The 25,557-nt window shown below is 42.7% G+C and overlaps 1 protein-coding gene across 4 annotated transcripts in view; it reads left to right on the forward strand.

Moving 5' to 3' along the window:
* Positions 1-25,557, forward strand: part of LOC106584019 (AP-1 complex subunit mu-1) — a 45,569-nt gene that overhangs the window by 18,452 nt on the left and 1,560 nt on the right. For all 4 annotated transcript variants that reach the window (XM_014168777.3, XM_045706461.2, XM_045706462.2 and 1 more), the window contains exons 5-14: positions 2,773-2,929; positions 3,754-3,821; positions 3,920-4,050; positions 13,636-13,783; positions 18,901-19,027; positions 21,135-21,277; positions 21,421-21,492; positions 21,904-22,062; positions 24,384-24,509; positions 24,661-24,736. In XM_014168777.3, coding sequence (XP_014024252.1) covers positions 2,773-2,929; positions 3,754-3,821; positions 3,920-4,050; positions 13,636-13,783; positions 18,901-19,027; positions 21,135-21,277; positions 21,421-21,492; positions 21,904-22,062; positions 24,384-24,509; positions 24,661-24,736 — 1,207 coding nt within the window. The remainder of the gene's footprint in view (positions 1-2,772; positions 2,930-3,753; positions 3,822-3,919; positions 4,051-13,635; positions 13,784-18,900; positions 19,028-21,134; positions 21,278-21,420; positions 21,493-21,903; positions 22,063-24,383; positions 24,510-24,660; positions 24,737-25,557) is intronic.

The raw sequence follows: 25,557 nt of genomic DNA on the forward strand, positions 1-25,557 counted from the left end.
AAGACATTTTGCCGGCCTCTCTTGTAAAAAGGCTATTTAAGGCTTAGGGTTAGGTTTAGGGTTAGCAGTTAGGTTTAGAGTTAAGGTTAGGGTAATGGTTAGGTTTAGAGTTAGGGTTGGAGGTTAGGGTAATGGTTAGGGTTAGGTTTTGAGTTAGGGTTAGGTATAGGGTTAGGGACAATAGGATTTTGAATGGGAATCAATTGTTGGTCCCCAAAAAGTCCTCACAAGCAGTGGCAATTTTACCATGTAAATCTTGGTGGGGCAAAAAAAAATATTTGTGGGATGCATGCCAGCAAAGCCACTACACAACACTCAACAATACATTAATTGCACTATAACGGTGACAAACAGGGCCCACAAACTGTTAGGGCCTACATAAAGCTGTCCCAACAGCAGAGTCCCAACAGCAGAGTTCCAACAGCAGTCAACTCACCTTACCACTGCCACACCTGGAGCCTTGTTTGGCAGCTAAACAGTTCATTCAGCCTCATTTACTGCCTTTAAAAAAACATGATATGCTTAAACAATTGTGGTTTCTACAGACAATTGAGATGTACAAGCTATGGCATAAAGGGACGACAAGAGGCAATCCGTAATTTCGATTAAGACATTAATGAGCGAGCTAGGACGGATGTAGTCAATATAACTATTTGTTCAGCACTTTTGAAATGTACAGTGACAGAATTCAGAATATGGGACGTTCTTACAGTATTTTCCCTGTACACCAAGTCAGAACCGTAGGATAAGTAAAGGGGGCATATAAGTAGACAATGAAAGCTCTTACAATATTTGTTGATTACATTTCTCTAAAACAGGTTATAGGCTACATGTGCACCACCAAGTCAGAACAATAGGCGAAATTAAGAGGGGAAAATAGACCAAATTATTAGGGTGAGGCACATGAGCTACTAACAGTTTACTACACAACATATACTTAGTATTACTTTTCTTAGCTACAGCATACATATCGCTCTGGCATATTACGTAATTTATGCAGCAGCATACAAGACATTTTTGGACACACTTTGTCGTGCTCACTTGAACATGAAGTTGGCGCGGCAGTTCTTCGTGGGCAAATTTTGTCATCAAAGTCTGGTGCTTTCAAGACAACTGGGAACTCTGAAAAAACAAGGTTGAATCATGATGACGTCAGTGATCTTCAGGTCGTAGTTCTAGAAAGAGGCTCAACTTCTGGATTTTCAATTCCGAGTTGGATGACCGTTCAAAAATTATTTTCCCAGTCTGAGCTAATTTTTCCCGAGTTCCCAGTTGTCTTGAACTCACTGAACTCAGATTTCGCATTATACAGTTTTGAGCGCGGCACAAATCATGCTTCATTGGCAGCATGGCCAATGTTGAATGTTTATAGTTTTTTTATTGGAAAGAGACCCTTAATCCCCTTGGGACCACACACACAGCCACTACACTAAATAGCAGGCTAGTGATTGCTTTGCAATGCTTGCAGTTAGCCACTGATTCCTTCCAAACCACTCATTGTTGAATTTGCGATTTCCAATGTTTATGTGCAATGGCCGATTAGCACCGATACGTTTTATTTAATTTCTCTTCATTATTTCTCTTTAAATGACAAGGATTAAAAAGGATTTGCCAGTAGATTGTCAACTTGATTCATGAGGATGACAGCTAGCTAAGATTTTTTAAGTATGATGTTGACATGATCAGTCCAATCAAAGCTACTGTAGATGTAATGTGATTTGACGTAATTTTATCTGTGGCCAATGACCTTGAGCCTTCTTGGATGGGCACTTCTAATGTAACTCTATGGCAGCACCCAAGAGGCTTGAATTTTTTTGCTTTACCCGTAGACTTGGCGGTGACGTAGTGTCCCCATGAGTGACAGAACACTGTGCCAATCACGGTGCAACTAGAGAACATTACCAACACCTTCGCTCCGTATTTTCCGCTTGCTGCCCTACCACCACAGAAAGCACTGAGCTAGGCTGAAACACCTGCATTTTGAAGCTGCCTTACTCAAGAAAGCAAAAAAAAAAGACTTTATTGACGCAATTACTTATTTTTTATAATTTTTTTACTATGTTTACAAACTGAAATGTGTCACGTGTTAATGCCAAAATAACATGCAAAACAGGCACTTTTTTTTATTTATAATTCTTTGGGCTTAAAATGTGGGGCTCTGCCACTGCTCACAAGTATAGTAAGACATAGGTGGGTGAGAGAGAGAGAGAGAGAGAGAGAGAGAGAGAGAGAGAGAGAGAGAGAGAGAGAGAGAGAGAGAGAGAGAGAGAGAGAGAGAGAGAGAGAGAGAGAGAGAGAGAGAGAGAGAGAGAGAGAGTGATGCTTCCCTCGGGCCACTCCAGTGTATATTGCACAATGCTGTGATTGGGTGTTGTGATCACAGACTAGTAATTTACTGTTTCTTAACAGTGGTCTTCCTGGCAAAGGCTGCTGCCCATTTCGACAGACAATTTTATGATCTTACACAACTCACCGCTGAGCCGTCAGAACGAGGGAAGGACATATGCTCCATTTCGGATCTTTTTCAATTTGTTGCATATCTTCCACTATGGACTCCTTGGAAAACATTTAGAATTTCTGCTGATTGAAATATACTATCTAAATGAAGATTAAGTGAATTGAATAGAAAATGAATGTACATCAATGTGTTACAATGCCCTTTATGTCACGTTATCTAATTGGCCAGGTGTTGATATGTCGTAACTACAAGAGCAACATGGACATGTTACAAATCTTCACCCTCTATTTTTATGTTATGTGTTTTCCTTGTAGGTGTTGATAAGTCGTAACTACATGGGAAACATGGACATGAATGAGATCGACCATTTCATGCCTATAATGATGAGGATGGAGGAGGACGCAGACACGTCGCCCCTGGTGACCAGCGGCTCCTCACACTTCCTGTGGATCAAACACAGCAACCTCTACCGTATCCTGTCCAAACAGGAAGTCCGTCTGTCTCAGCTTCTGTCTTGCTCACGAGACGTATCACACAATTCACAGTTCACACCCTCACTGCATGCATGCAGATTCATGATGTCGCGCTGTGTACAGTACAAGTCAAAAGTTTGGACACACCTACTCATTCAAGGGTTTTCCTTTATTTTACTATTTTCTACATTGTAGAATAACAGTGAAGACATCAAAGCTATGAAATAACACATATGGAATCATGTAGTAACCAAAAAAGTGTTAAATAAATATATATTATATTTTAGATTATTCAAAGTTTCCACCCTTTGCCTTGATGACAGCTTTGCACACTCTTGGCATTCTCTCAACCAGCTTCATGAGGTAGTCACCTGGAATGCATTTCAATTAACAGGTGTGCATTTTTAAAAGTTGATCTGATTTGGTAAAAAGCTGAGGGATGGGGCTAGAGAAATGTAACCACTCAAATTCGTAGACAGGGCTGTGGATGCATGGGCTGACCATCCCATGATATCAAATTATAGTTTTAACCATGTTTTCAGGCCATCTAGTGTTTGTTTACATTTAATTTGTTTACAAACATTGGAGTAAAGCAAGCTTATATTTTGGGTTCTGTTGGGCTAAGGCAGTTGAACTAAGCTCATGAGGCATTTCTAAGTTATATTCTTCAAGAGTCAATATATGTATCATTAATATATAAGTCCAAAAATAGATGTAGCAACTGCAGATTGTAAATGTTCCATTTGATAGATTTAAAACAGCAGTGGCACAGTACCTTTTTCTGTTCAACAGTTTAGTACATACTTAACAGTCGTCCTTTAGTGGTGGCAATGACCAAGAAGAATGCCAATGCTGCTCTGGTATACTCCTTCCTCTACAAAATAGTACAGGTGAGTGTGTGCTTCACTGACAATACCTACTATAATACACCGTGCTTACTATTCTGGTATTGTATTGATCTTGTATTAAGTTGTCTGTAAATCTGTAGGTGTTTAAGGAGTACTTTAAGGAGCTGGAGGAGGAGAGTATCCGTGACAACTTTGTGATCGTGTATGAGCTGATGGACGAGGTCATGGACTTTGGCTTTCCCCAGACCACAGACAGCAAGATCCTGCAAGAGTGAGTAGAGGACTCAGTTACAGTCAGTCAAGACTACAGTCTGGCCTGGAAGGCTTGTCATTTTAGACTGCAACACAGGGGCAATGCTAAAACAGACTACCATCCAACAGACTACCATATTGCTGAGTAGGCTACAGTATAAGGTTCAAAGGCCTTAGCTCAGCTGTTCCCGAACTAGGGGTCGTGACCTCAGGTGGGGTCGCTTGATATGAAAATGGGGCTTGCGGGAGAATTTACAAAATCCTGAAAAAATATATATATATTTGCAACAAAAAAAAAATATATATATATATATATATTATAATATCGTATTTGTATCTCAAAATTATTGTAATGTGGTTAACCATAAAAATGTAAATGAAAATTATTAAAATCTAAAGAGAATGCCCTTAGATCATGGAAAAGGGCCGCACTTGACCGTTGCACTTAAATCATTCCCATGGTGAATGGCTAGGCCGGATAAGAAACCACGCACTATTGCAGAGACTTTGATATTACCAGCTGCAATTGATATGGTGAAAAGAATGTGTGGGGAGGCAGGGGCAGAGAAACTCGCATCAATACCTTTGTCAGCTAGCACTGTTAACGGAATAATGTATGCTATTGCTAGCAATCAAGAGGAAACTCTAACTGAACGACTCAAACTCCCCAGCGTATGCTTTTCAAACTGACGTTAGCTGTGAGGGCCGAGATGCCCATGCATGTCGGGGGATGCTAAACATGTAGGGGGATGCTAAACATGTCGGGGGATGCTAAACATGTCGGGAGATGCTATTCACAAGGACATATTGTTCTGTCTCCCGATTCCTGAACATGAAAAGACATAGGGGATGTTCAGTGTGCTGCGTGGCTATATTGACAAAAAACTGATTCCATATGGGATCGAATGGTGGGCTTTTGCACAGATGGGGCTCCATCTATCACAGGACGGCGGGCAGGCCTCTGCACTCTAGTTATGAATGTGTCTCCATCTGCCATATGGACACATTGTATGATAAACCGAGAGGAAAAAGGTGGCAAAAGAGCTGAGCACGGAACTCGGAGATATACTGCAGCAGGTATCTTCGATTGTAAACTACATCAAACCACATCAATTGCGCGCACGCCTTTTCGCAAAACTATGTAGAGATATGGGATCAGAGCATGACTGTTCTATTTCACATCGAGGCTTGGTGGTTATTGAGGCGGTGTTGGAAAGATTTTTCACATTGAGAGAGGAACTTTTGTCATTCACAATGGATGTAAAAAATCTGACTTGGTTGACTTTCTGTGTAATGAAAAGAAAATAACAGAAAACAACATCAGTGTGTCCCATACGAGTGATGGCTGCTCACCTCCAATGCTTGGAAGAGCACTTTGGGACTGACCTCATTCCCAATCCGTTTGACTGTGATCCTGGCTCAGTTGACATGACGGTAAATGGAATTGTACAGCTGATCAAGCTGTCATGTGACCGAATGCTACAGACAACACATTTACGGTTCACTACAGAGGAGGCTTGGTTCCTGGCTCAAAGGAAATACCCTGCCGTCTCCCTCTGAGCATTAATTACACGTTCAAAATAACTGGGAACTCGGAAATCTCCAACTTCAGTACGTTCAAGACAACTGGGAACTCGGAAAGAAACGAGCTCCGACTGGAAAAAATTGTTTTGAACGGTCATGCCACTCGGAATTCCAACTCGGGAACTCGGGCCTTTTTCTAGAGCTCTGACTTTCATCACTGACGTCATGATTTGTCTTAGTATTTTTCAGAGTTCCCAGTTGGTTCGAAATCACCATAAAACACATGGTAGGCAACCCTTCGCCAGCTCATATCAGTGTCAAGCTGGATTCAGTGCTCTCGTCTGTATTAAAACCAAATACGATCCAGGTTGGATGTGACAGCAGAGATGAGGTGCGCACTGTCGACCACGCCCCCTGATTTTGAGAAGCTCCGACGAGACATGCATCAAGCACACCCATCTCATTAGTGGTGGTGAGATAAGAGACATTACTAATTTGCAATTGACTGCCCCACATGAAAAGTATACAATTGTCTTCTCAAATCACAATCAGAAATACTGTTTGAATGTTTTTCAATTGACTGACATAGCCCCAAATAAAAAAGTTAACATTGGCTGTTAATTACATTATTTTTTCACATGGGTGGGGTCGCAATATTTTTCAGATATCAAAATGGGGTCGTGGGCCAAAAAGGTTTGGGAAACCCTGCTTTAGCATGTTAATAAGACTTTATATTTCATGTTTTTTTCTCTGCTAAAGAGTAAAGTCAGTTCGAGTCAGTCAACACCTCTGTCTACTCATCTCTCTACTAGATGGCTTGCCGTTTGATGCCATAAAAGACTAGCATCTAGGCTAGTGCCAGACAATATGCAGTAGCCTATAGGGTTCAGAGGGTTTAGCTCGTTAACAGGACTTTGTTTTCCTGTTCTGTTACTTGCCCCTGGGAATGGTGCCATGTTCTGGCAGAAGGTGCAGTGTTCACTTAATTAAGTCCAGACTACCATGGCAATCTGCCTATCTTGTCTCCTTAATTACCTGTTTGTAATTAGTCTTACACTTTAATTGAAAGCCTGTTTGTTACATCATATAATGTAATTTTGTCTTTTTATAATTGCTCAAACAGATGGTTTACTTTGATAATATGGTGACTGTCTGATGTGGACGTATGAAGATGTGTTTTTGCCCTGAGCTTTGATGAGGTCTTTATCAGTGTGTTGTCTGTGTTGTCTGTGAATGTGGGCCTGAATAGGGCTGATAATCGCTAGCCTGTCTCCCATTGAGACATACACAATGCCACTGTCAGCTGGCTCCACTCGACACCCAGACAGACGAGCTCAGCTCTGCTCCTCGGTTCGCCAAGGAGCCCCTCCACCTCATCCCGATGCTCCTCCATCCTCCCCTTCTTCTCCTCTTTTTCCATCTCCCCCCAATCAGGCCCTTCCACAACAACCCCCCCCCCCTTACCCTAAAATACAGCCCACCTGGGCGCGATTTCCCGATAGCTATGGAATTTAGGCTTATGACTGTTTAACGATGCACTCATTACAAAGTGGAATTTAACTGTGCCGTTACAGGAGCTGTCCCTTGCGGAAATTATTCCCGACTATAAAGGCTAGTATTTTTTTCCTGATATTTTGCATGCAATGTTTTATTATGTAGGCTAAATTCAGCATTTATTCAGTTTGTGTAAACTGTGAGCAAGAATGAATAAAGCCAAAGTCAAAGTCGCTCATTCCCTCGTTCGCTATTTAGAAAATATCAACGTGCCCTAAAAATAGGATGATAAAGGCCTAGACTACAAATGTACATATACCTACAGTAATATGTTGACCTTTTAAGTTATTGGTTCGGCTACAGTGAAATGCTTGAGCTTTCATATAATGTAGCCTAGGTGTAGCCTAATGACCTAATACTAGGTATCTAGCGATTGCACTTACATGAAAGTGATGTCAATATGTGGTCTAATCTAGCACTCGTATAATTAGGTTATCGGTTTTCATTTTTAGATATGTTTTTATATCCTTGCTTCGCTTGTTTATTACGTTGGGAAAGGAGGATACCTAGTCAGTTGTACAACTGAATGCCTTCAACTGAAATGTGTCTTCCGCATTTAACCCAACCCCTCGTAGTCATTGCAAACTTTTTTGGCTTTTTATATTAAACTATGATGTTTTTGGAGGTCACAGAGACAAATAAACATCTTCATTCTATGTTTAGCGGAGATCTTCTGTGTGTTAAGTGACGCGGGAGAGGCAGAGGGAAAACAGTGATCTAACAACGCACTTAGCTGTTCTACGAGTGGTCTTTAGATTACGATCGCTTTCAAGTGCAACATTAATAAAAGACAGTTTTGGGAAACGGCTCAGATATGAAAGGTGCTCTTACGAGGGATTTAACGATAAACTTAGCCTTAAGATGCTTTTGAGAACCGGGCCCTGGCCTGGCTACCATTCCATTGTCTTCCCCTCCATTGTCTTCCCTTGTGTGTGTGTGTGTGTGTATGTGAAAGAGTGTGTTTGTGTGTGTTGTTTCGTAGTATGACTGACGATTTTACCGCCAACTCAGATGCTCTTGTTGTATACATCATTAGCATTTCTGGGCAGAATCAGGACCAAAACCAACACACCAAACAAGCCCAATTGGCCGTTTTACAATCTAAGCTTGATGCCCTCAATCTCACACAAATTATCAATGAACCCACCAGGTACAACGCCAAATCCGTAAACACGGGCACCCTCATAGATATCATCCTAACCAACTTGCCCTCCAAATACACCTCTACTGTTTTCAACCAAGATCTCAGCAATCATTGCCTGCATCCGTAATGGGTCTGCGGTCAAACAACCACCCCTCATTACTGTCAAACGCTCCCTAAAACACTTTAGCGAGCAGGCCTTTCTAATCGACCTGGCCCGGGTATCCTGGAAGGATTTTGACCTCATCCCATCAGTAGAGGATGCCTGGTTATTCTTTAAAAGTGCCTTCCTCACCATCTTAAATAAGCATGCCCCATTCAAAAAATGTAGAACCAGGAACAGATATAGCCCTTGGTTCTCTCCAGACCTGACTGCCCTTGACCAGCACAAAAACATCCTGTGGCGTTCTGCATTAGATCGAATTGCCCCCGTGATATGCACATTTTCAGGGAAGTTAGGAACCAATATACACAGGCAGTTAGGAAAGCTAAGGCTAGCTTTTTCAAACAGAAATTTTCATCCTGTAGCACAAACTCCAAAAAGTTCTGGGACACTGTAAAGTCCATGGAGAATAAGAGCACCTCCTCCCAGCTGCCCACTGCACTGAGGCTAGGAAACACTGTCGCCACCGATAAATCCACTACAATTGAGAATTTCAATAAGCATTATTCTACAGCTGGCCATGCTTTCCACCTGGCTACCCCTACCCCGATCAACAGCCCTCCACCCCCCACAGCAACTTGCCCAAGCCTCCCCATTTCTCCTTCACCCAAATCCAGATAGCTGATGTTCTGAAAGAGCTGCAAAATCTGGACCCCTACAAATCAGCTGGGCTAGATGATCTGGACCCTCTCTTTCTAAAATTATCTGCAGAAATTGTTGCAACCCCTATTACTAGCCTGTTCAACCTCTCTTTCGTATCGTCTGAGATTCCCAAAGATTGGAAAGTTGCCGCGGTCATCCCCCTCCTATCCTACCCTGCCTTTCTAAGGTCTACGAAAGCCAAGTTAACAAACAGATTACCGACCATTTCGAATCCCACCGTACCTTCTCCACTATGCAATCTGGTTTTCGTGCAGATCATGGGTGCACCTCGGCCACGCTCAAGGTCCTAAACGATATCATAACCGCCATCGATAAGAGACACTAATGTGCAACCGTATTCATTGACCTGGCCAAGGCTTTCGACTCTGTCAATCACCACATTCTTATCGGCAGACTCAACAGCCTTGGTTTCTCAAATGATTGCCTCACCTGGTTCACCAACTACTTCTCTAATAGAGTTCAGTGTGTCAAATCGGAGGGCCTGTTGTCCGGACCTCTGGCAGTCTCTATGGGGGTGCCACAGGGTTCAATTCTCGGGCCGACTCTCTTCTCTGTATACATCAATGATGTCGCTCTTGCTGCTGGTGATTCTCTGATCCACCTCTATGCAGACGACACCATTCCGTATACCTCTGGCCCTTCTTTGGACACTGTGTTAACTAACCTCCAGACGAACTTCAATGCCATACAACTCTCATTCCGTGGCCTCCAACTGCTCTTAAATGCAAGTAAAACTAAATGCATGCTATTCAACTGTTCTGACTTAGAATACGTGGACAACTACAAGTACCTAGGTGTCTGGTTAGACTGTAAACTCTCCTTCCAGACTCACATTAGGCATCTCCAATCAAAAATTTAATCTAGAATCTTCTTATTTCGCAACCAAGCATCCTTCACTCATGCTGCCAAACATACCCTCGTAAAACTGACCATCCTACCGATCCTCGACTTTGGCAATGTAATTTACAAAATAGCCCCCAACACTCTACTCAACAAATTGGATGCAGTCTATCATAGTGCCATCCGTTTTGTCACCAAAGCCCCATATACTACCCACCGCTGCAACCTGTACGCTCTCGTTGGCTGGCCCTCGCTTCATACTCGCCGCCAAACCCACTGGCTCCAGGTCATCTACAAGTCTCTGCTAGGTAAAGCCCCGCCTTATCTCAGCTCACTGGTCACCATAGCAGCACCCACCAGTAGCATGCGCTCCAGCAGGTATATCTCACTGGTCACCCCCAAAGCCAATTCTTCCTTTGGCCGCCTTTCCTCCCAGTTCTCTGCTGCCAATGACTGGAACGATCTGCAAAAATTACTGAAGCTGGAGACTCATATCGCCCTCACTAGCTTTAAGCACCAGCTGTCAGAGCAGCCCACAGATCACTGCACCTGTACATAGCCCATCTGTAAACAGCCCATCCAACTACCTCATCCCTATACTGTATTTATTTATTTATCTTGCTCCTTTGCACCCCAGTATCTCTACTTGCACATTCATCTTCTGCACGTCTACCATTCCAGTGTTTATTGCTATATTGTAAATACTTCGCCAGCATGGCCTATTTATTGCCTTACCTCCCTTATCCTACCTCATTTGCACACACTGTATACAGTGAGGGAAAAAGGTATTTGATCCCCTGCTGATTTTGTACGTTTGCCCACTGACAAAGAAATGATCAGTCTATAATTTTAATGGTAGGTTTATTTGAACAGTGAGAGACAGAATAACAAAAACAAAATCAAGAAAAACGCATGTTAAAAATGTTATAAATTGATTTGCATTATAATGAGGGAAAAAAGTGTTTGACCCCCTCTCAATCAGAAAGATTTCTGGCTCCCAGGTGTCTTTTATACAGGTAACGAGCTGAGATTAGGAGCACACTCTTAAAGGGAGTGCACCTAATTTCAGCTTGTTAGCTGTATAAAAGACACCTGTCCACAGAAGCAATCAATCAATCAGATTTCAAACTCTCCACCATGGCAAAGACCAAAGAGTTCTCCAAGGATGTCAGGGACAAGATTGTAGACCTACACAAGGCTGGAATGGGCTACAAGACCATCGCCAAGCAGCTTGGTGAGAAGGTGACAACAGTTGGTGCGAATCACCTCGTGGAGTTGCAATGATCATGAGAACGGTGAGGAATCAGCCCAGAGCTACACGGGAGGATCTTGTCAATGATCTCAAGGCAGCTGGGACCATAGTCACCAAGAAAACAATTGGCAACACACTACGCCGTGAAGGACTGAAATCCTGCAGTGCCCGCAAGGTCCCCCTGCTCAAGAATACATATACATGCCCGTCTGAAGTTTGCCAATGAACATCTGAATGATTCAAAGGACAACTGGGGGAAAGTGTTGTGGTCAGATGAGACCAAAATGGAGCTCTTTGGCATCAACTCAACTCGCCGTGTTTGGAGGAGGAGGAGTGCTGCCTATGACCCCAAGAACAATATCCCCACTGTCAAACATGGAGGTGGAAACATGATGCTTTGGGGGTGTTTTTCTGCTAAGGGGACAGGACAACTTCACCGCATCAAAGGAACGATGGACGGGGCCATGTACAGTCAAATCTTGGGTGAAAACCTCCTTCCCTCAGCCAGGGCATTGAAAATGGGTCGTGGATGCGTATTCCAGCATGACAATGACCCAAAACACACGGCCAAGGCAACAAAGGAGTGGCTCAAGAAGAAGCACATTAAGGTCCTGGAGTGGCCTAGCCAGTCTCCAGACCTTAATCCCCAAGAAAATCTGGAGGGAGCTGAAGGTTCGAGTTGCCAAACGTCAGCCTCGAAACCTTAATGACTTGGAGAAGATCTGCAAAGAGGAGTGGGACAAAATCCCTCCTGAGATGTGTGCAAACCTGGTGGCCAACTACAAGAAACGTCTGACCTCTGTGATTGCCAACAAGGGTTTTGCAGAGGGTTCAAATACTTATTTCCCTCATTAAAATGCAAATCATTTTCTAACATTTTTGACATGCGTTTTTCTGGATTTTTTGGTTGTTATTCTGTCTCTCACTGTTCAAATAAACCTACCATTACAATTATAGACTGATCATTTCTTTGTCAGTGGGCAAACGTACAAAATCAGCAGGGGATCAACTACTTTTTTCCCTCACTGTATATACTTTTTTTCTACTGTATTATTGACTGTATGTTTGTTTATTCCATGTGTAACTCCGTGTTGTTGTATGTGTCAAACTGCTTTGCTTTATCTTGGCCAGGTCGCAGTTGTAAATGAGAAATTGTTCTCAACTAGCCTACCTGGTTAAATAAATAAAGTAGAAATAAAAAAGAATAATTGTCTCCACTTGACTTTCATCTCTTTCCACTCTCCTTGAGTCAAGATGAGGTATTAAGATGAGATGATCTCCCTGTATCACGTGGGATTACCATAAAACACTATATGAGGTCACCATATCCTGTGTCAAGTGGTGAATTCAAACCAGTGTAATGTAATTTGTTGGGCAATTTTGGGGGGAGGCTTTCAGTGCCTTTGCAATGTGCAGACACATTTTGAACCACACAAGCCTCTTTCAAGCTGAGCGATAAGGGGATTCTCAGAGGAGCCCAGGGAAGGGTAGTGGAGGAAAGAAAGTCTGCAGGCATCAGAAGGATCTATGGTTGAGATTGGATCAGTCTGTCATTACCACAGGGAGATCTGGGAGACATGCAGGCAGAGGAGAGATCTATCTGGTGGGATTACAGGTCGGGCGGCAGGACTGTGTGTGTGTGTATTTGAGGAAGTACATGGCGTTGCTGTCTGTCACCCTGGTTGTTTGTCAGTGAGAGGTAGAGGCAGCGGGCAGGTGTTCCACCTACGGAATAAACGGTAATGTGTTTGCATAGGTACTGTATATCATCTCCCTCCTACCCACTCCCCGTCTCATCACATCATCCTGCAGCTTAAGGTATTGATAGTACAGCCAGTAGTAGATAATAGACATGCAAGGTCTACTGTGTTTAAAGACACAATGGGATGGAGCTAGGCTAGAGACATGTAACCACTCTCACAGAGCTATGGGTACAAGGCCTGACAGTCAGGTCAACTTTATCGTTTTTAACTATTGCAGATTGCACCTTTTAAATGAGCACACAAAATGCACTCCAGGATGATTTGAGCCTTAGAGTTAGTTTAGTGCCATTTTAGTCTTTTGGTTACAATCACAATAGAATCACAATGTAAACCCCCTTGTTCCAATTACACCCATGACTAACCTGCTCACAACCCAAGACAAATCCTTTCATTAATCTATCTAATCCAGTGAGGTTTAATAAAATTAACTTTCTATTCTGGGGTATCTTATCATAAGCTCATTAATCATGAATATATATAGAAAGATTGATATCACCTAGACAACAAACATCTTTGTACTGATCCTCACGTTCTTGAATTCTACTTTAATATTTTTCATATTCTGCTTTCTCCTCTGTTCTCGAACCTTAGTTGGAAAGTGAGGTAGCGACGACAGCATTCTTTTTCCTCTGAATAAGCTTACATGGTATCTGTCCTCTCGCCTCCCCCACTCCCCCCTCTCTCCCCAACCCCTCTCTCTGCAGGTACATCACCCAGCAGGGTCACAAACTGGATGTGGGCGCCCCTCGCCCCCCCGCCACCGTCACCAATGCAGTGTCCTGGAGGTCAGAGGGCATCAAGTACAGGAAGAACGAGGTGTTCATGGACGTCATTGAGTCCGTTAACCTGCTGGTGAGGAGGCTTTTCACTCAGATGTCAGTAAAAACACCTCAAGTATTGTAATTTAATCATGGGTAGTATCAAAAGGTCCCTAGTATACCATGAACACAGTAGCCACAACGTGCTAGTGAGGGTCTGCACTATGATTTCAGTCTGTGATTATTGTATCTGTTTAATAATGTGGTGTCTCTAGGGCACTGTTTCCCCCCAACAGTACACATTTGTTGACGTAGGCCTGGACAAAGACATATTCAACTCATCGAGGACTTGATTATCAGTTGACAAGTTGAATCATGTGTACTTGTCCAGGGTTACAATAAAAATGTGTACTTTTGGCAGTACTCGAAGACTAGGGTTGGGAAAAACTACTCTAGGGTAACAGGGACTATTAAGTCTAAAATAGTCCCAGGTTTTCCCATAGCCACCCGCAGGAAGTAGCCAGCACCCCCTGATAAAAAGGCCTTTATTACACCTCAGCTTTATTGTTTATAGTTTTACTATGCTTTACTGTATATACATCTACTACTGTACTACAGTGCCTTCAGAAAGTATTCATACGCCTTGATTCATTACATATTTTGTTGTGTTACAGCCTGAATTCAAAATGGATTATATATATATATTTTTAGAAACCCAAGACCCCATAATGACAAAGTGAAAGCATGTTTTTAGAAATGTTTGCACATTTATTGAAAATGAAATACAGAAATATCTCATTTACAAAAGTATTCACACCCCTGAGTCAATACTTTGTAGAAGCACCTTTGTCGGCGATTACAGCTTTGAGTCAAATCAAATCAAATCAAATGTATTTATATAGCCCTTCTTACATCAGCTGATATCTCAAAGTGCTGTACAGAAACCCAGCCTAAAACCCCAAACAGCAAGCAATGCAGCTGTAGAAGCACAGGGGCTAGGAAAAACTCCCTAGAAAGGCCAAAACCTAGGAAGAAACCTAGAGAGGAACCAGGCTATGAGGGGTGGCCAGTCCTCTTCTGGCTGTGCCGGGTGGAGATTATAACAGAACATGGCCAAGACCTTCAAATGTTCATAAATGACCAGCATGGTCAAATAATAATAATCACAGTAGTTGTCGAGGGTGCAACAAGTCAGCACCTCAAGAGTAAATGTCTGTTGGCTTTTCATAGCCGATCATTGAGAGTATCTCTACTGCTCCTGCTGTCTCAAGAGAGTTGAAAACAGCAGGTCTGGGACAGGTAGCATGTCCGGTGAACAGGTCAGGGTTCCATAGCCTCAGGCAGAACAGTTGAAACTGGAGCAGCAGCACGGCCAGGTCGACCGTGCTGCTGGTCTTGGGTATATCTGTATCTGCTTTGCGCATCTGGATTTGGGGATTTTGTCACATTTTTCCTTCCAGATTTTCTGAAGCTCTGTTAAGTTAGATGGGAAGAGGTGGCGAACAGCAATCTTCAAGTCTTTCCACAGGTTTTCAATGGGATTCAAGTCTGGGCTTTGGCTGGGCCACTCAAGGAGTTTCACATTCTTGTTCTGAAGCCATTTCAGCCTTGCTTTGGCTGTATACAGCCCCAGTCTAAAGTTGTGCCTGTTTATATCCTACATTATGCTTTGCACACAGCATCTTTTTCCTTATGCTCTCAGAGTCTTTCACGTGCCTTTTTTAAAACTCCAGGCGTGCTGCACAGGAGGTTGGTGGCATCTTAATTGGGGAGAACGGGCTCATGGTAATGACTGGAGCGGAATTGGTGGAATGGTAACAAATTCATCAAACATGGTTTCCAGGGTAGATCCATTTTTGTTCAAATTAGATTTCTAATAGTCTGATATATGTACAGTTGAAGTCGGAAGTTTACATACACTTAGGTTGGAGTCATTAAAACCCGTTTTTCAACCACTCAAGTGGTTTTTCAACCACAGCAAGTCGGTTAGGACATCTACTTTGTGCATGACACAAGTCATTTTTTCAACAATTGTTTACTGACAAGTTATTTCACTTATAACTCACTGTATCACAATTCCAGTGGGTCAGAAGTTTACGAACACTAAGTTGACTGTGCCTTTAAACAGCTTGGTAAAATCCAGAAAATGATGTCATGGCTTTAGATGCTTCTTATAGGCTAATTGACATCATTTCAGTCCATTGGAGGTGTACCTGTGGATGTATTTCAAGGCCTACCTTCAAACTCAGTGCCTCTTTGCTGGACATCATGGGAAAATCAAAAGAAATCAGCCAACACCTCAGAAATAAAATTGTAGACCTCCACAAGTCTGGTTCATCCTTGGGAGCAATTTCCAAACACCTGAAGGTACCACGTTCATCTGTACAAACAATAGTATGCAAGTATAAACACCATGGGACCACGCAGCCGTCCTAATGCTCAGGAAGGAGACGCGTTCTGTCTCCTAGAGATGAACGTACTTTGGTGCGAAAAGTACAAATCAATCCCAGAACAACAGCAAAGGACCTTGTGAAGATGCTGGAGGAAAGGGGTACAACGGTATCTATATCCACAGTAAAACAAGTCTTACATCGACATAACCTGAAAGGCCGCTCAGCAAGGAAGAAGCCACTGCTCCAAACCCGCCATAAAAAAGCCAGACTATGGTTTGTAACTGCACATGGGGACAAAGATCATACTTTTTGGAGAAATATCCTCTAGTCTGATGAAACAAAAATAGAACTGTTTGGCCATAATGACCATCGTTATGTTTGGAGAAAAAGGGGGATGTTTGCAAGCCGAAGAACACCATCCCAACCATGAAGCACGGGGGTGGCAGTATCATGTTGTGGGGGTGCTTTGCTGCAGGAGGGATATGTACTGTTCACAAAATAGATGGCATCATGAGGTAGGAAAATTATGTGGATATATTGAAGCAACATCTCAAGATATCAGTCAGAGAGTTAAAGCTTGGTCGCAAATGGGTCTTCCAAATGGACAATGACACAAAGTATACTTCCAAAGTTGTCAAAATGGCTTAAGGACAACAAAGTCAAGGTATTGGTGTGGCCATCACAAAGCTCTGACCTCAATCCCATAGAAAATTTGTGGGCAGAACTGAAAAAGCTTATGCGAGCAAGAAGGCCTACAAACCTGACTCAGTTACACCAGCTCTGTCATGAGGAATGGGCCAAAATTCACACAACTTATTTTAGGAAGCTTGTGGAAGGCTACCTGAAATGTTTGACCCAAGTTAAACAATTTAAAGGCAATACTACCAAATACTAATTGAGTGTATGTAAACTTCTGACCCACTGGGAATGTGATGAAAGAAATAAAAGCTGAAATAAATAATACTCTCTACTATTATTCTGACATTTCACATTCTTGAAATAAAGTGGTGATCCTAACTGACCTAAAACGGAATTTTTACTTGGATTAAATGTCAGGAATTGTGAAAAACAGAGTTTTTAAATGTATTTGGCTAAGGTGTATGTAAACTTCCGACTTCAACTGTATATATTTAAAGATTTGATAATCATTTGCAGTGTGCAGACTAAGAAACCAGGTCAGGTTGACAGTATTAATCAGTGTTGTGTCAGAGAAGCATTATTTAACTAGGCCAGTCAGTTAAGAACTTCTTATTCTTATTTTACAATGACGGCCTTCCCCGGCCAAACTCTCCCCTAACCCGGACGACACTGGGCCAATTCTGCGCAGCCCTATGGGACTCCCGATCATGGCCGGTTGTGATACAGCCCGGGATCGAACCAGGGTCTGTAGTGATGCATCTAGTACTGCCTTAGACCACTGTGCCACTCGGGAGCCCCAACATGTATTGTCATAAGTAATTGGGAGGAAATTATTTCAGATTTCCTTTCTTACCACAGAAACCGGAGGATTGTTGTAACGGTGTTATACCAGGATACCCACGGCCCTTTGGTCTGACACGTAACCAGCCCCTTGAGCCCATTTTATGTATCCCAGGGGTCAGAGACAGAGACTAATAACTGGCTAACTGACTGATTTTAAGGAAGCGCAAGTCTGATGGGCCTCTCATGCCACATTACCATTTAACTAGATAGCTGGCTTTCCCAAGAGTTCCCTTTTTGTGACAATACACTTTTTCATCTTCAGTCTCTAGGTCATTCTCTAACATACCCCCCCATCTTTTCCATACCTCTCTCATCCTTTCTAAAACTCCTTTTGTCATATCTATACTGAAATCCAGGGTTTCCTGATTTCTTTGGTTCCTTCGTGATGAAGGAGACTTCGCATTGCGAGTGTGGTAACACAAGACTATCTAAACTGTAAATGTCCTGCTGTAGTCTCTCCCTATTTAAAGGGGGGCTGAACTCACCGATTCTGCCTGGATTTTTCTGCTTCTCACTAAGAATAAGTGAGATTTGCATCTTGGGGGTGTGTTATGTTTGCTATATTGTACCCTGGGAGTTATTGTTTTTTGTCCCTCTTGAGTCACGTTAGCAACATTTCGCCCTCAAAATAGTCAGAATTATTCGAAGATAAATGAAGAAATCTCTAATTAATTTGAACGTTTTTGCCGAGGTGGTCTTAGTTGCACAATTTTACATCAGGCAAAGGTGTTTGCAGTATTTCTCAAGTTAAAATATTTGCATGGAAACTAGGTAGACAGTATCGAGTCAGCTGCTGCTGCATCCACAACTTCATCAGCAAGCTGTCAAACTATTGTAAGTAAAGCACAAACTACACACTGTTTACCATTGCCAAAGTTCCATCTCTGTGTTTGTCAATGAAGCTAGCTAGTAGCAAGTGGCCACATCAGCAAGTGGTCACTCCATAAAAGGGCTTATGGGCCAAGTGTACTTTCAACATAACATTGGCAATGTGTTATCTTTTATGTAAACGATTGGATAGAGCACAATCAGCGCAGATGTTTCTCCGTGCATGACAATTCTCCCTAGGCGTTACCATGCCGTGTTAGTGGGCATGATTGAAATCAAAACCCAACCCTCAAATATCCACTGTATCTAAGAAATCTCACAAATCTCTGTTTTGGGAAAATACTGACTTTATGAAAAATTTACTACACTTTGGAGTAAATTTGTACACTTGAATCAACGTTTCTGACTAATATCGATGCAACATAGGCCTTTTTCAACCAGAGAAGTATTTTTATTTTTTTTACTTCAGCTTCCCTTTAATGTAACCGTGTCTGTCTCCCTGTGCAAGGTAAGTGCGACCGGCAGTGTCCTGCGTAGTGAGATCATGGGCAGCATCAAGCTCAAAGTGGTTCTGTCTGGAATGCCAGAGCTCAGACTGGGCCTCAACGACAAAGTGCTCTTCGAGATCACAGGAAGTGAGTAACAACACATGCAGTATAACACACTGAGGGGATATGGTGTTTGTATTTCACAGTATTTTACTTATACATTAAATGGGTGCAAACAGGTTGGCTGCTGGGTAATGTGTAATGTGCACACACACAACACACTCACACAAGTACACAAACTGTACAAACACACTCCTACAAGTATGTAAACGGACAACAAGAGGTAAAGACTATTATACCAAACCCAAATAATTTGACTCTTCAGCCTTGGAGAGCGATGGTCATAATATAGGTAACATGGACAATTATCTTCCACTCCCATGGTGAAATCCTCACCCTTCAAAATCTCAGTGTGCTCCCAATCCTGCCCAACTCACCCCCTTTCCCCCTGCCTCCTCTCCCCATCCCTGCTCCCACCACTCCACTGCTCCCCATCCCTACCTCCACCCCCCCCCCCCCCCCCCCCTTCACCGCCCCAGTCCCTGGTCTCACCCCTCATGTGCCCTGGTTGTGGGGCGTCTGGTGGATTACTCTTCCTTGGTCTAGCCCCATTGCTAATCCCTCCCCGAGGCTACTGCTGCTGTTGGCAGATGAAAGATGCCCCCTGGACGGCTCCTCACATGTGCATGCTGCCCACGGACTGGAAGTGGAGTTGGATGTCTGGAACAGAAAAGGAAAACTACTCCGACAAATTATGAATAGATAAGCATGTGAATTTAAAATGGGCTTCTGCACTCACCCTATTGTACCATAATCAGAGGAGGAGGCATACACTTTAATATCTTTCTTATTTGTGTGTTTACTGATCTGTGTCTGTGCATGTTATACGTATGGATCCCTTTCAAGAAACACCCCACTGCAATCCTAAAGTAACTTTCAACCACAAATGCTTGTGTGTTTGATTACTAATAAGCATTTTTTTTTCAAGGTGAAGTCACGCTCACTGTTGTGACTGGCTTTCTACGCGTGAACAGACATGGGTTTAACATCACCTTCTTCTGGTCAGAGCCTGTTACTACATACAGTTTGTGGAAGAGACGGGAGAGCGAGGACAGTCAAATCTGGGTGTGAGGAAATCATACAGATGAAACTTGCAGGGAAATCAAGACACATGCGTACAGGGAGAGATTTTAAGTAGATTGATGAGACATGAGATATATGAGAGCTGAAACAGTTCAAATTGTGAAAACAAATCAAACGCAGGATTCCTATCTGATATGGATACATGAGTGTTACGCTGCCTCGTTAGGGAGATAGCACAGCCTTTCAGGTGAACCACAGGGGACTGTGTACACCCCCTTAGAGCCAAAACATAAAGGACTGTGCCTCCTTTTTCACCTTTCCACAGTTACCCAGTGATGATGCAACATGGGACATCATACCTGTGTCGTGGACCAGTGCTCCAAAGGGCTTACCTGCTGGGATTTGAGCTGTCTAGTAGGTCTCTCCAAAGACTAGACTCTGTGTTCTAGTTCTGTATCCATACGACGCCTCTTAACCGACTTCATTTGGCTTCAGTGCACTGTTGAGTCTTCACATAGGAATGAGTGGTGTCACGTGCATCCATCGATGGCTGTCCGTTCATATACAGTCGTTGCTGTGGACAGGGTTATTCTTTTTAGGTTCACGGGGGGGATTTAAGAGAAAGCCCAACGGCCCCGATTCATTATAAGAGCTTTTAACAGCAGCTCTGCTGGACCATTTACTCTGGGGAAAACAACAAGAACATTAGGCTTTCTCACTACAGTACACATCCACATTGCCATGACATTGTTTTCTAGCCCACTACTGAAGAGAGTGGTCTCCCGAAGCTTTCTCTTGTAAGAGCTGATTGATGGAACTCTTTATAAAGTACTTATGAAGAAGAAACAGTGGTGTGTGTGTACAGTGTCACTGTGTGTTTTCAGATCAGGAAGGATGACAGTGGAACATACAGGAGATTAGCCTTTTTTTTTTTAAATTTAGTATCCGAGGCAAATAAGGTGTCTGGAATGTACAATATTTTAACTGGGACTGGTGAACTGCTATGGACTGCTATTGAGATTTTGCCCTTATCCAATGTGCACTCCTAAGGAGTTGACTGGATTAGGACATAGCATACAATAACCCCCTCCTTGCCTGTGTGTCGTATCAGGAGAGAAGAGTAAGACGGTAGAGCTGGAGGATGTCCAGTTCCATCAGTGTGTCCGTCTGTCTCGCTTCGAGAACGATCGAACCATCTCCTTCATCCCCCCGGACGGAGAGAGTGAGCTCATGTCCTACCGCCTCAACACCACGGTCAGTGACACACACACACGCACACACACACACACGCACACACACGCACACACCACACACACACACACACACCCCTCCCTTGCCCAATGTTAACCTGATGACCTTCTCTCTCTCTCTCTCCTCTCCTGGCCTTTCCGTGACAGGTGAAGCCTCTTATATGGATCGAGAGTGTGATTGAGAAGTTCTCCCACAGCCGAGTTGAGATCAAGGTTAAGGTAAAGGATGTCCACCATCATTCACTGTCAAACTGTCAACATCTACTGTGTTTCACCATAGCTCCAACACTGACCTCTCTTAAGTACATTGACCCAGACCTAGACTCTTAAGTCCATAGACGCAGATCCATGTTATGTTTCCATTTTTTGCTTCAATGTGCGAAAACCTTTGGGTTGGGACTGTTTCCTCACCCTTAAACTCATAGCAAGTTAATCATTGAAGAGGAAATTCTTCAAACGATAGCCTCCGTTCCATGTCCATGGCTGTGTTTCTTTCCTCATGACTGTGTCATCATCACTGTATTGTAAAAGCGGGTTATACCCCATAAATTGCCCCCCCCCCCTCTTTCCGTCACTGCACGTCCTTGTCGGTAACCCCGTGACCCTTACCTTTTCACCTCCACCCTGCAGGCCAAGAGTCAGTTTAAGAGCCGCTCCACTGCCAACAACGTAGCCATCATGGTACCCGTGCCCAGCGACGCCGACTCGCCTAAATTCAAGACGAGCACAGGCAGCTGCAAGTATCTTCCCGAGAAGAGCGTGGTGCAGTGGAACATCAAGTCCTTCCCTGTAAGTAGCCTACATGTACATCACAGCTAGCGTCATGAGATAAACTAAACATTTACTATGCTAATGACCTATTACAGATGGCAGTCGATGCATTCCTGTTAGTGCATTCTCTGCTATTGTCATAGATATTGTAACAGTCACCATGTGTTTTTAGATGCTATTTGTTCAAGCCTTCCGCACACAAGAGTAATACAAGGGCTATACAACAGTTGTACTCTTCATTACCATACTATGGGGTCATTCCATGTCCTTTCAGGAAGCCATCACACCCACCATCTCCGATTGTTCTGAAATCGTTTCTCTAGTTAGAAACAGATAAGATTAGCGTTCCTGCGACATTATTATGTTGAAATATAATTTGATCTCTGAGAAATTAAGAATTGATTGCACTCAAATTGGCCATTTTAATTTATTGGATTCATATAATATTCAATAAATATATTACCTTACATTCGATTGGACCAAACTTTTAAAAAATTAAATGAGGAATCCAAAGAAAAGGTCAAAAGCCACCCATGGACCCCCCCACGCCAATCCCAACCCAACAACGAGTAGATAGAAAACTGATACTAAGTCTGACAAGTTGTATGGATCTGCGGCTCGGAGTATTGTTTCTTCATCCTATGTAATGTATTCTCAGTGAAATTTGGAATATTTTGTTTTTTTCTCCCCCATTCATAGAAACAAGTCATTGAAGTTGTTAGGTTTATGTCCCATCCTACATCCTGATAATACCGGGTTCTGACCACTAGATGGTTCTGTTCCTGCTATTAATGTTAAAGGGATAGTTCACGTAAATTACAAAATGACATATTGGTTTCCTCTATGGACAAGGTATAACAGCAACCCATGCTTTGGTTATGTTTACCTGGCCACTGTTTCAAATGCTAAGTATGTATTCGTGACACAAATCCAATGCAAGTTAATGGTACCTATATTAGCATTTTCACACCTCATATCCAAATAATCTATAAGTAACACCATTGAGTTATTTTTTTAGATACTTTAGTATGATTTAAACATGAAGCGTGAAATTACTGATATAGGTACCATTGACTTGCATTGGATTTGTGCCACAAATGCTAAAAAGTTAGCATTTGAAACAGTGGCCAACAAAACCAAAGCATGAGTTGCTTATCATACCTTGTCAATAGACTGCTTAAAGTGTAAGGAAACCAATGTCATTTTGTAAATTGGGTGAACTATCCCTTTAACATTCTGGTAATAACAGAATTTAGGATGGGACATAAACCTAACAACTTCAATAAAAAGAGGATTTCAAAAAAAAACGTCACAAATTTCACTGGGAATACATCACATAGGATGAAGAAACAATACTCAGAGCCGCAGCTCCGTACTACTGTCAGACACAGTGAACTGATACTATCTACTCGTTGTTGGGGTGGGATTGACGTAGGGTGTAGGGTGTCCGTGGGGGGCTATTGACCTTATTCCTTATGTCCAACTCATTGTTAGTCAAAAACGTTTTGTCCAAATCTATATCTATTAAATATTATATGAATCCTATAAATTAAAATGGCCAGTTTGGATGCAATCAATTAACTTCATTTCTCAGAGATCAAATTATATTTCAACAAAATAATGTTGCAGGAACACTAACATTATTTTCTTTCGTGAGCTTTTTGAGGTGGAACAACCCTGTGTGTAATTATCGACTGAATGGTAACTAAGTAGTAAAAATAGAGTCTTGTCCTACCATTCTCTGGGCAGGCAGTACATACAGTATTCTCACAGGAAGCAGCACATTTATAGATAACATGTTTTTACACTGCCACCAGACGAACCCAGGGGAGGTTAGCCAAGTAATGACTGATAACGGCTTTAGAGGAAATATAAACGCCCTAACACTTCATATTGATAAAGACCGATAAGGATACTGCACTCAACCCCATGGCCTGGCTATTAACATTACATTCAGCATGACTGTCAGCTCTCTCTGCTGCTGTAAACCCACATCCTTCCTGGCTTTGAAAAACAACAGAGCCGCATGGACAGTTTTAATAACTGTGTAGTGGTGTTATAGTGATGTGTGTGTGTGTGTGTGTGGTAGGGGAATGGGTTTAATGTGGGACCAACGACATTCAAGTCACCTCTGTAGTTGTTTACTTTACCTTGATGGGACAAGGCAGTCCTGTGAACTGCTGATGTATCCTACACCAGCACAGGTGTGAGGAGACTTTTACAAGTATAGGAATGCGTAGTCTAGCTAGTTTTGTTTTGTTAAGATCAGGTATGTTACAAAGAACCCTACAGAAGAGAAATGCCACAGATTTCCCAATGAAAGTGTGTGTTTTGTGTAGGGAGGCAAGGAGTACATGATGAGGGCTCACTTTGGGCTGCCTAGTGTGGAGAGTGATGAGTTGGAGGGGAAGAGGCCCATCACTGTCAACTTTGAGATCCCCTATTTCACTGTATCTGGTATCCAGGTAAGTTAACAGAACCCATTTATCTCTGTTAACAGTGAACCCTCGTAGAACCACACATGAGTTTCATTGAATAATGCATACAGGTTGGAAGGAGCAGACTATGTGTGGTGTGTGTCTGTTGTTTTTGTAACTGTTCTTTGCTCCTCCTCAGGTACGCTATCTTAAGATCATTGAGAAGAGCGGCTATCAGGCGTTACCATGGGTACGCTACATAACACAGAGTGGAGGTGAGACACACACACACACACACACACACACACACACACACACACGCACACACACTCCTTGTCTCAGCACAATACGGCCCAGTAGTGAACCCAGCTTTCATATCAATTACCTCCCTCCTTATAAAGCTGGGGCATGGGGGATCTGAATTATGCCTTGGTGCCATTAGGTTCTCCATGTCACTTGGCTCTGCATGCCAAGGTGACTATCACCTTTCCACTGTAATCAGCAGAGGTAGAGAAATAGAGAGAGAGATGTAGAGAGAAAGAGAGAGATGTAGAGAAATAGAGAGAGAGAGAAAGAGATGTGTAGAGAGAGAGAGATGTAGAGAGAGAGAGATGTAGAGAGAGAAAGAGAGAGATGTAGAGAAATAGAGAGAGAGAGAAAGAGATGTAGAGAGAGAGAGAGATGTAGAGAGAGAGAGAGAAAAGATAAAGAGATAGATAGAGAGGGGGATAAAGAGAGAGCGAGAGGCGCACCACAGATACCTTACACTGGCAGTGTTGACTTATTCATAAGCGAGTTCTAAGCGGTTATTGTAATGCCATTTATAAATGCTCCACTGACCCCAATGTGATCACTGTCACTCTAACCTAACGTAGCAAACGCATGAAACTAGATCCCCTACATACTGGTCTTGACGAGATTATTATTAATTTTTTTTAAATGTAAGGGGAGGTTCTATTCTGACTGTTCAACCAATCCAGTAAATGTGGAGGAGTTAAGATGTGTCGCCTTGTTCACATCCAAAAGCGGAAGTCATGTCAAAGGCTCTCTTTTCATTTCCCCCTGAAAACCTGAACATCCGGTTGTCGGGGACTCG

Source organism: Salmo salar, chromosome 23 (genome assembly GCF_965601325.2).
Source record: "Salmo salar chromosome 23, fSalSal1, whole genome shotgun sequence".
Lineage (NCBI taxonomy): Eukaryota > Metazoa > Chordata > Actinopteri > Salmoniformes > Salmonidae > Salmo > Salmo salar.